This window comes from Hydra viridissima, unplaced genomic scaffold (assembly GCF_058129835.1).
Source record: "Hydra viridissima isolate aposymbiotic clone 2 unplaced genomic scaffold, HvirCarnegie_v1 scaffold_7, whole genome shotgun sequence".
In the NCBI taxonomy this organism is placed as follows: domain Eukaryota; kingdom Metazoa; phylum Cnidaria; class Hydrozoa; order Anthoathecata; family Hydridae; genus Hydra; species Hydra viridissima.
In genome coordinates this window covers 2,143,021-2,154,229 of record NW_028324306.1, presented here as the reverse complement: position 1 = coordinate 2,154,229, position 11,209 = coordinate 2,143,021, and the positions used below count along the sequence as shown (strand labels likewise).

The 11,209-nt window shown below is 31.2% G+C and overlaps 2 protein-coding genes across 5 annotated transcripts; one reads left to right on the top strand and one right to left on the bottom strand.

The window, feature by feature from the left end:
- The first annotated feature begins 5,767 nt into the window (after window positions 1–5,767).
- LOC145183966 (small ribosomal subunit protein uS2) lies at window positions 5,768–7,777 on the top strand. Of its 4 annotated transcripts, none has more exons than XM_080059481.2 (5): window positions 5,768–5,861; window positions 6,334–6,623; window positions 6,699–6,989; window positions 7,161–7,382; window positions 7,622–7,777. In XM_080059481.2, exons 2-5 carry the CDS (start codon window positions 6,372–6,374, stop codon window positions 7,736–7,738), a joined length of 882 nt encoding a protein of 293 aa, XP_079915607.2. In that variant the 5' UTR covers window positions 5,768–5,861; window positions 6,334–6,371; the 3' UTR covers window positions 7,739–7,777. The 4 variants fall into 4 exon arrangements, with proteins under 4 accessions (XP_079915607.2, XP_079915608.2, XP_079915609.2 ...); XM_080059482.2 differs by having other exon boundaries at window positions 5,797–5,865; XM_080059483.2 differs by having other exon boundaries at window positions 5,839–5,869.
- A 1,287-nt stretch (window positions 7,778–9,064) lies between these two features.
- On the bottom strand, window positions 9,065–9,919 carry LOC149885575 (zinc finger BED domain-containing protein 5-like). Its single transcript, XM_090094213.1, has 2 exons — window positions 9,665–9,919; window positions 9,065–9,433 (listed from the first exon to the last, which is right to left on the bottom strand). Exons 1-2 carry the CDS (start codon window positions 9,917–9,919, stop codon window positions 9,065–9,067), a joined length of 624 nt encoding a protein of 207 aa, XP_089950339.1.
- Between the last annotated feature and the right edge of the window lie 1,290 nt (window positions 9,920–11,209).

The following is an 11,209-nucleotide window of genomic DNA, read 5'->3' as shown; positions in this document are numbered from 1 at the left end:
ATGAAAAAACGTAAACATTATATCCTCTAGAGACTTTTTAACAAAGTGAAAACTTTAAAAAAAACAACATGAATTTAATATAATAAATTTCTTAAAAAAAGAAACAACAAAATATTATGTATATATCATAATGACATTATTCAGCTAGGCGTGCCTTCTTAATTGATGTCTGATAAAGACATGCATTTTTCGTTTGGTCTTAATCCAAATTCTGCATTCCATGCAGGAGAACATTTGCCAAACGCCTGAAAAGGCTTTTTGAAGATAAACCTAAATCATAGTATGTGTCCATTACAGAAAGAATGTTTATAAGTCTTTTTCTACAACATGCTGTGTTTTTTTTCTTTTACAAAGCATAAACCAATTTTAACTAGCTGATAGCTACACTCATGTGGGACTGTCAAATATCCCCTTGAAACTTCCTCAATAAAGTCTTTAGCTTCATTCGTTAGTTTAGGTTCATCATCTGGATAAACTAGTTCACCTTCACATTTTTTCTCAAGCCACCCTGCCACATAGGCAGCAGAGTTCTCTTCAGTTTCAAAAAGACTCACATCATAAATGCATGTTTCAATTGAGGTTGCATCTTCAATACTAATTGGACCCTTGCATATGTGACCTTTTCTATTGGGTTGCCCTACTTCCACTGATTCTAAAAATGATGCAGCAAATCGAGCTATACGCTTTTTAAAAGCAGAGAAAACATCACCAGCTGCCATAAAAGCATTTGCCCCTGTTGATTGTCTATAAACAGATTAAAATTCTCCTTCTATTCTGTCACTTTGTAGCTCATGAAGCAAAACATAATCAAAACCAACTGAAAACAAATGCTTGCAGATAGCTATCAACCCTTCAGTGGTTTGCACAAGGGCTTTTTTGGTATCATGGGTAACACTGAACTCGTTCAGGTCCATGTCCTGATTTCATACATTTTAATGTGTCTAAAAACAATTGAAGATTATTTGAATCTTTATCTTGCACAGATCGGTTGTGATCTCTCAGCCTAATATCTTGCCCTTTTGCAGAAACATTAACAATGTTCCACCAATCTAAAATATTCTGAATAAAAGAGGAGGTTTTATAAGCTCCTTTTAGTTTTAGGGCAGCTACTACTTTCTTATTAAATACTCTTAAAACATGCTGCACATTCTGTAGTTGAAGTCTCGAAGGATAAACAGCGGCATAGGATAAAGGAACTGATTTTAAAATGTTATCTTTCTCATATTGATATAGACCTTTTACAATTGAAAATGAAGCTATGGTTTTATTATCTAAAGATATCTTTTGACACTTTTCAGAAATCCAGTTATTTCGTAAGCATTTAAGTAGATGAACTGTGTCAAACAAAAGAAACCAAACACGATGATCGTCTAATGGATGAATGGCTTGATAGTCAGTAATTCTGTTAAATATTTTGCAGTATTGCTGATTGATTTTATGATTATCAGTTACAGATCCTAAAACTATTCCACAGTGTTTTTCAATTATAATAACAGCTTCTTTCACAACAATGAACTGATACGATGATATTAGTTTGTGAACAGGAGTAACAGAAATCATTAAACTAGGTCCGCCATGTAAGCATTTCATCATAACACATAGCATAGAGGTTGCTTTGGATTCTGGATCATTTTTTGCCATCCCATTTAAAACTCCACATGAATAAGCAACTGTTGGTCTAATCTTTACCTCGTCAACTATCAAAATAACATTTTTCTGGTAATTATTCTTTACTTTTTCAAATGTTTTTTGTAAAACCTGATCAATGTTAGTGGCAGAAATTATAGACTGCAGCTTCCTTTTACTTAGAAGGACTAAAAAATCACGAAGTTGATGCTAGTTGCAGTTATAAAAAAAACTCGATTGCAAAGCAATAATCAGCTATAGAGAAACTTTTGTTATGCAAGAGTCTAAGTTTTCTTGTAATGAAGTTCAATTTCTTTTGCTTAATATCATCATCTAATTCAAATTCATTTTCTGAAAGAGTATTTGACACCTTTTCAATAACATCATTAACATGGAGTTTATAATTATGAACTAAATTAATTGCTTCGAAAAATTGTGAGTAGAAGATTAAGCCATTGTTTGGATTCAATATATTACCTAATGAAACACTAATTCCATGTTTAAAAGCAGAAAAAGTTAGCGGTGAACACAAGGTACACTTATCATAAACAATAATTGTCATAAAACTCTCTTTGAAATCTTTTGACATAAAAATGCATAAGAATTTATCCTCTTGTCGAGATATTACTATATTTTCATACTTTTTGTATAATTCGGTGTCAGGATAAAAATCTTTTTTGATGAAATACTTCAATTGCTGATCCTCAGGCTTAGATTGGCGAAGCACAGGCTTTGGTGTTGGTAAACAAGAAAAAGGAACATTAAAAATACTTGGTGCACATGCTGGTCGAGTATAGCCACCAGGCACCTTTATCATTTCTGTATTTTCAGGCCAATGTTTTTTACATATAAAGAATTTAGATGGCTCCATAATAAAATTTTTACGTGAAGGAAGCACGTTAATCCATCTCTGTTTCTCAACTTCATCTTTAGGTAATTTAAAAACACGACACTTATTAAATTTATTAAAATCCCCTTTACAATTTACAACGCCACATTTGTTCACCATAATAAAAGTAAAAGATTTTCAAAAATTATTACTGGAACGTAAAAGAACACTACAACTTTGATAAAAACAATGACCTTCGCTAGCGGAGTCAGGAAATCGACTTGCGTCCTGCCGTATTGTTGTCCTTGGGCTCCACTTAATTTTTTTAAATGCTGTTTCGGAGAAAATAAATAACTGCAGCTTGTTATCATTTTGTCAAATGCTGGACGTTTTAGTAAGTTATGGTGTTTGAACACCCATGTAAGTTGTATGTGATTATGTATGTAAAAATGTAATTTTGTGTAAATTTAGCGAAAACTCAATAAGCTAATTCAATCACATGTTTCTCATGTGGATGACCGTTTTATATGATTTTACGGACCTAGGCAAACTGAACTGCATTATTCAACGATGATTGTTTGTTTCACCAAGCTGTTGCCGTTTCATCTTCTAATATACTGTCAGGAAAATGGTTGTATTCTGACTATTTTTGAATACACTAGAACATCAAAGTATCCAGTCGAGGGTCCAGTTAATAAGGCTAATAGATTGTCCAGAATGAATCCGAAGATTCAATATGGGAGTTTATGTTTAAAAGTCATTTAATATTAATTTCTCGAGTAGAGTTGCATCTTCTCGAGCCTCGTCAACTCCTTGCAGCATTATCAAAACACACCTTTGGCATCGCTTTAAGATCACAGAACTACGCTAACCATTGGATCTTATGACCTACTGGGATGATTAGAAGAATTTAAATGACAAACTACACCTCTTCCTGAAATAGGTGAATGTATTCACGTTGTTCAGAAAAATCTTTGTAAGCAGCTTTCTGTCACTATAAATATTTTGCGTTATGTTCAAGAAAATTACTGATCAATTACCATGAATAGTTTAATCAACAAATGTATTGCTTTAGATTTCACATTTCGTACTAAAAACGAAAAAGCTAAAGATTGCATGTTTCTTTTTCTTGTTTTTGGTTGACCATAACTCTTCTTCGTGTTGAAGTTTTCAATTTAGTTTTATTGGCAGGATTATTATTTTATGAGATTGTTTTTTCATAAATCCCTTTATTTTCATAAAACAGATAATCATCATGAGATTTTAAGATAATTTACAGCCAAGTTTTTGTTAAATACTAGGGCTCATAGAAAACAGTTGTTAGATATAGAGAAAAAATGAGAGATTACTGCGATGAAGCTGGAAGATTCTAGAGCGTTGAGTTACAGGATGTACAGGCCAGGGTGTGATGTGCTGTGTAAAGTTTAAGGGTAAGTCGTTTCATAGCTGAATCTAAGGCTTGCCTAAAATTATAGTTCTTAGATAGTTCTTGATTTAGTATTGATCACCTTGTTGGTAATTAATACTAAACTTCCTAAGGATATTAAAGCTCCTTTGTTAGAACATTGGGTACTGTAGCAGATTTTGTTAATTGTCATTTAAAATCTCTCTAGGAAATTAGGCCATACTGTTGAGTAGTTAATGTTACTGAAACAGCAGTCATTTTACATACTACAAATGTTCTGGTTGACTATCTAAAATGAATATGTTAAATTTGTTTATTTTCATTGGTTCAACCTTGATGACTTCAACATCCATGTCCAATATAGTGGCGGAATATTGTAAACGTAACGAAAAATATATAAAACGTAACCCAAAGTAAATATTTTTATGATCATTAAGCATTTTTTGTCATAATTAGTTACTTTGTATTTCATACTGGTAGCAAAAGTGAGTTACACTTACTATATGCAATTATGCAACACACGTAGCCATAAACTTTTTATGGAAGCCTTAATTTGATGATACAGATTTTAAATGAGAATATATAATCATAGCATATAATTACAATAAGGTATAGTTCCATAAAATGTAAAGTTTGGAAAAATAAAAGCTCATTTTAAGTCAAATTTCTTTTTCTTTCGTTTTATGAAACAAAAAAATTTAATTTTTGTTGTTTCATTTACACGAAATACCACTGGCTTGCGAAACGTTTATTGGAAGGCTTAAAATGAAACGTGAGTTGGAGGTGATGAAAAATGAAACAGAGATGGAGGTTTGTTGTATCAAAAACACTTCGACGAGTGAATTACATCAAGTAAAGACTTTTTAAATCATCTATCCATTAACAAAGAAAAATTCCAGGAGGTCCACTTGGGGCGTCTAATTGACATTGTCATCTTTCGATTTAAGATAAATTTGGAGAAGTTATGTATCTCAGCACAACGGAGCTTTTAGCTCATATGCTTGAGTGTAAGGACTTTTCTGATTAGATGTAAAACAGCCTTTGAAGTTCAATCATTTAATAATGCTTTTTCCCCTTTTTTTTTTTTTGGATGGTACTTACTTCATTCATCGATCGTTTTTTTATCTTTTTATTTATAGTTTATATTGTGTACGAACATGGTATATTACAATTGACTGAATTGGCGTAGGAGGTTGAGGGTGGGGCAAAGAGGTAGCTGCCCCTTCCACTCATCAATTGCCGATCAAGATTATTACATACAGTTTACAATTTACCAACTTATAATACGCTTATTGAGCAACAGTTTTGCGTATCAAGTTTAACACTGCGACGATCTATATTTAAAAGTTCGGTAGATTATGTTCTAACTATATTGACAATAGAAAGAAGTTTGCTATTTAACTTCATTTTGACTAATTTTTAAAGTATTTATTTTATTTTTATGTTATATAAAGATTTTAAAATAGCATGGCATTCTTAAACCATTTTTTTATACTCTTAAACACATGGGTGATATAATGACTGATGGTCAAACAAGGGTCTATACAATAGATATAAATACTTATTTAAGCCGCTTGCTTTTTATTCTTTGTTTGTGCATTTTATTTGAAGAAAGGGTGCTTAAAAAGTATTTCTTCAACTGTATCTTTACTAAGTATATTGGAAAACCTCACAAGTTAAAAAAAACATAATACACAGCATATACATTGATGTTACTATTTACATCTTAATATTGTCCATAACTATTCTTGTATGCCTTGATTTTATTCACTTACAATTGCAATACCGTAAAGATAAATTGATGAATGCAAATTGTATAAAGTAACTTATAAAAAGAGTTTTAAAAATGAAATTTAATGGGTATATAACGAGTTCCCTTTTTATTATAAATAACGAATAATGTATACTATGGACTGACGTTCTCCCACAAATCATTGCGAGAATATAAATAACACGTGCTAAAAAAATCGAGCCTTTCAAACCTCTTGACGTTCGGATATAGTGAGTTAGTATGTTAAAAGTTTATGTTCTACAACAGTAATATTTATCAACATGACTAGGAATTTAAGAATTTCACAACATTTGGTATTATATCAATATTTGGTTTTATTACTTCGTTGAAATTTAAAAAGATGAGTTTAAAGGCTGACTCCCTAACTGATGATTATTTCTGAACATAAAACTAAATTTTTCATGTTGAAATTTTCAGAGGCTGCTTATGAAGTTAGGAGTATGCAGTTTTTTTTCTCTTAATATGGAAAGGTCTTAATCAATTGCAATTTAAAAATTTAAATATCAATATACTGAATATTAAAAACTAAAACTTTATGAACTTATGATTATTTCTGATGTTTAGCTGAAAGCTAATGTAGAAACATTCAGAGGCTGCTTATGAAGTCATAAAGAAGTTAACACATTTAAAAAAAAAGCTGTATTCTTTAGAAATTGATTTTAATTTCTTAAATTTTTTAAGGTTGTCCATCGTTACCTTATCAGGATAAACTCACCATAATGTCTGAGGGAATTGATGCTCTTTCTCTTAAAGAAGAAGATGTTGTCAAGTTCTTGGCAGCTGGAGTACATTTAGGTTCAACTAATGTTGGATCATCTTGCCAAGGCTATGTTTTTAAAAGAAAAAGTGATGGTATTCACATCATTAACTTAAGAAAGACTTGGGAAAAACTTATTCTAGCAGCAAGAATTATTGCAAGCATTGAAAATCCTGCTGATGTTTGTGTTATATCTTCACGACCTTATGGAACAGTAAGTATTGTGTTTTAAGTTTTCAATCAATGTAATTGAATTAATTCAATTAATTGGTTTTGCTTATGTTTTTAGCGTGCTGTTCTTAAATTTGCTCAATCAACAGGTGCCATACCTATTGCTGGTAGGTTTACTCCAGGAACATTTACAAATCAAATTCAAAAAGCATTCCGTGAGCCTCGCTTGTTAATTTCTACTGATCCACAGCATGATAATCAGGCATTAACTGAAGCTTCATATGTAAACATTCCTGTTATTGCCTTATGTAACACGGATTCGCCTTTGAGATTTGTTGACTGTGCTATTCCATGTAATAATAGAGGTATTCAATCAATTGGTACTATGTGGTGGATATTAGCAAGAGAGGTGAAATATTCTGTTTTGATTTGTATTTTACTTTTGAATGGTTAAAATAAAGCTGTTCTTTTATCTGTTAAAGTAGTGATGTTATAATATTGATAAGTAATTTTCAGACATTGTATTCATTTAGCACTTGATTTATGGTTCAGGATGTTAAATAATACTTAATTTTATCAGGTATTGCACCTCCGTGGAATAATCAGTCGCAAGACACCATGGAATGTCATGCCTGATTTATTCTTTTACCGTGATCCTGAAGATATTGAAAAGGAAGAGCAGGCTGCAGCTATTGCCTCTGCTAAACCTGATGAACCTTATCAGCCTGATTTCTCTGGAAATGTTGATCAATCTGCTGCAGGCGCTGACTGGGGAGATCAACCAGTTGTTACTGGTGCTGATGTAAGTCTTATAACAAAAGAATCTGTTTACTCTTTATACAGAAAAGTCTTGATGAAATGAAACCTGCTAAGAAATCTAAAATTATTTTTTATATCTAGAGTTTGTTTTTCTGTTTTTTGTTTTTAATTATATAATAAAGGAAAGGATTTGTAGAGAGAAATTTGTTAAATTTAAATTGTTCTGTATTTCAATAATTTCTATTTGCAAAATAAACTTAATAAACTGGTGTTACTTTATAGTGGACAGCTGAACCAAGTGTATCAAAGGATTGGGCTGCTGAACCTGCTGGCTGGGAGGCTGATACAACTGCTGTGTCTGCTGATTGGGCAACCCCTAAGACAGAAGACTGGGCTTAGTTTAACTGTTTTAAAATAAATAAAAAAGTTGCTCTTGAATGCTTTTTCTCTTTTCAATAAAATCCTCAAAATATGTTAATATTAACTCTCTTACATTAAAAGTACTTAAATACTTCAGGAGTTTCTCGATAATTTCAGTTGAAAATACTTTTTTTTTTCTAATGAACCTAGAACAATGCGAGTACAAGAAAATGTTACTCGCTTTTTCATTTGCATTTCAAATTGAGGCGGAAACATTTTAAATCATTTTTGAAATAAACATTCTTTGTTCATCTACTCTGCCTCGTTCCAATGGCAAATTTTCGCCACTATATTTCGCTTTAACATTTCCTTTCGTTCCTGAATATCTTTATAAGTCAATATGTGCTGCTAAAGAATCTGAACATTGATCGTATTAGCCCAGTGGTTCCCTTTTCTTACCCGCTCCCCAAATTATATATCATAAAATCTCCATGGACCCCTTTGCTTTTAAAAAGTATTACAAGACGAACTTTTTAATATTGTAATTTTTAATCATCAGGACAATATTTTATTCAAGGTATTTTTTAATTGAGTAGACTATCTATGACCCAAAAATATTTTATCTTAGTTAATATATGATACAAAAACTGGTCAATGTGAATTCTGGCACTGCTTACCAGCAATTAATATCTGAAAACTCGGTTCGGTTTTTGATAGAGCACATCTAATAACTGCATCAATTTCAAGTCTATTTCTTTTTTTGGTTTTTACAGATAACATGGCTGAAAACCCTGCTTCGCACAAATATGATGTTGAAAAAGGAATAAGGGCTTTAAGTGCCATTGTTGAACACGATGGATATGAATTCCTCATTTTCAACCAGAAGTTATTTAATGGTGTTATTTTGAAGTGATCCTTAGCAGTGGTATCATTCTTTAACTATAAATTCTTCTTGTGCTTCCTCATTCACATTTTTCACATCACAGGAAAACGGTGATATAATTACTTCACTACTCAAAAGCTTCACATCTGGAAAATAGTTACCAAATTCACATTAATCAAATTATCTAGCTGACAAAGTATTTCTATCTTTATAACGTCGGGAAGCATGTTATTTCCAATTACGCTATTTAAATTTTGAAACATCAAATTTCCATTATTAATTCTAGTCTTATACAGTTTGAGCTTTTCAATGAATGCCTTCAGTTTATCCAAGTATGTAATGACATTAGCATTTTTGCCTTGAAGTTGCAAATTTAACTTGTTAAAATGACCCACAATGTCCACGAGATAAGCAGTTGTTATTTCAAAATTGTCAAATTCAAAATATTCTACCAGTCCACTTTTCATTTGATATAAAAACTTTCACTTCGTTTCTAATCCACATTCCAAATGTTGTGTGGTTCGAAATGGAAACGAGTGTACAGGCTCTCTAAATTGTTGAATAAAACAGTGTACACCAACTACATTTGGAGCAATCTCTTTTACCCTAGTCTGCAATCCAGACTTACAACCCATCATGGCAGGAGCTCCATCAGTAGTAATTCCTAACAAATATTTCCATTGTAATTGATTGTCATTGAAAAACTGTTTCATAATTTCCATAATATCAGCTGTTTTTGTTGTTTCAAGGAAAGAAGAGAACAAAAATTCTTCTTTGAATCTATTATTGTGAATATACCTACAAAATACAATTAATTGTGCCATTGAACTTACATCTGTGGACTCATCCAACTGAATAGAAAAATATGGTGATTATTTAATTTCATTAATAACATTTTCTTTAATATTTGATGAAATGTCAGTTAGCCTTCATTTGACTGTATTATATAATAAAGATATATTATCTATCTTCTTTACAGCTTCTTCTCCAAATAATAATCTAACAATTTCTTTTGTACATGGAAGTATAACTTCTTCAGTCAATGTGTGAGCTTTTTTCTTCTGTGCTACTATATATTAAACCTTATAAGATGCTTCTACTATATTCTGTTGAGTTTTGTGAATAATCCCAGTTTTATCCAACTTACATCTCTTCAGTGATTCAAATTTTCTTTTGAAAAGTTCAGAATCTTTTGTTCGAAGATCAGGATGGCACTTATTCAAGTGAATAGCAAGCTTTGAGGGTTTCATAGAGTCATTTCCTAGTACTTTATAACAAGTAATACACTGTGGGTAGCAAATGGTTTCTTTTAGCATGTAGGTAAAACCATATTTCATATATTCATCTGAAATGACTTTTTTTTACTTTTAGACATCTAAAGAATTTAAAAAATAATATAAAATAATGTAATATATTAACTCAAGATTTGTATAGTTCAGTTGAGAGTAGTATATTCTCGACTATTCAAAGAAAATAATTCAAATTACTTTCTTTCAAACCAATTAGTTAGGAAAAATATTTTTACCATAAGATAAGATAACTTTACATACCATTTAAAATTTACAGATGTAAGAATAATATAAAGTATTTATTGTTTCATTGTGGTTCGCAAGTCATTGACGGTTAACGTTGAATTGGCTTACACAGATTTTGTGCAACATGTTGTCTAGCATGAATTACATTTTGAATTTAAGATTTATTTGTTTCTTTAAAACAGAGATATAGTAACTCAAATTTATTTTGAATTTACGTTTACCCTGTGGTCCTTTTCAAAAGTTTATATGGACCCCCAGGGTCCATGGACCACCGGTTGGGAACCACTGTATTAGCCAGAAACAATAGAACTTAATCCGAAGTGCTAAGAACGAATGCAAACGACAGTCTAGTGAAGTGGTCTGAACTATCAACTAAGACAATAAGCTTTGCAAATTTAAAGCGAATTAGTTTTATTGGTTCAAAGTTCTCTAGATGCTTGACAAAACAACATTAGTGATTTCAGGAAATTTGACAAAAAGAATAGGAGATCCTACATTGTTATCAATTATATCTTCTAAATAGGGGTCGCAATCTAACATCATTCTGAAGAACATTTGAATTGTATATATGCCATATTCTAAATAGTTGGAAGATGAATTATATTGCAGGTGTTCAGTTCTTCTGCTGTTAAACGTTGTCTCAATACATTTTTAGACAATTACTTTGTACTCCTTCCTGCCTCGCATGTGCATTTAAAATCAAGACCGAGGAAAATTTCATTAGATAATGAGGACTATAACTTTGAAACATTTAAACGACGTTTTTGTCTGATGAAGTGTAACATTTTAGAGTATACATATGACAAATGCAACAGGTCTTAGATCATATATATGATAAATGCAAAAGATCTTAGATCCTATACATGACAAAAAAAAAAAACATTTTATATGTTACTATAAAAAATAAACTTCTGAAAGAAAGTACAACTTTTCAATACCATAGAATTGTTTTATACTCCATCCATATCAATGAGGATTAAAAAAGATTAAATAATCGAAGAGCAATAAAAAATGTTAGATGATTTTTATGAAGCCTAGCTAATCAAAGACATCTTTGATTCACTGGGCCCATAGCTTGCATCACAAAGGATT

What these genes read in the sequence shown, in the direction of transcription:
- LOC145183966 (XM_080059481.2), top strand. Translation starts at nt 6,372, where the DNA reads ATGTCTGAGGGAATTGATGCTCTTTCTCTTAAAGAAGAAGATGTTGTC. An exon ending in CTTCACGACCTTATGGAACA is followed by an intron (nt 6,624 to 6,698) that starts GTAAGTATTGTG and finishes TTATGTTTTTAG; the next exon opens with CGTGCTGTTCTTAAATTTGC. An exon ending in GGTGGATATTAGCAAGAGAG is followed by an intron (nt 6,990 to 7,160) that starts GTGAAATATTCT and finishes TAATTTTATCAG; the next exon opens with GTATTGCACCTCCGTGGAAT.
- LOC149885575 (XM_090094213.1), bottom strand. Translation starts at nt 9,919, where the DNA reads ATGAAATATGGTTTTACCTACATGCTAAAAGAAACCATTTGCTACCCA. An exon ending in TAGTAGAAGCATCTTATAAG is followed by an intron (nt 9,434 to 9,664) that starts GTTTAATATATA and finishes TTTTCTATTCAG; the next exon opens with TTGGATGAGTCCACAGATGT.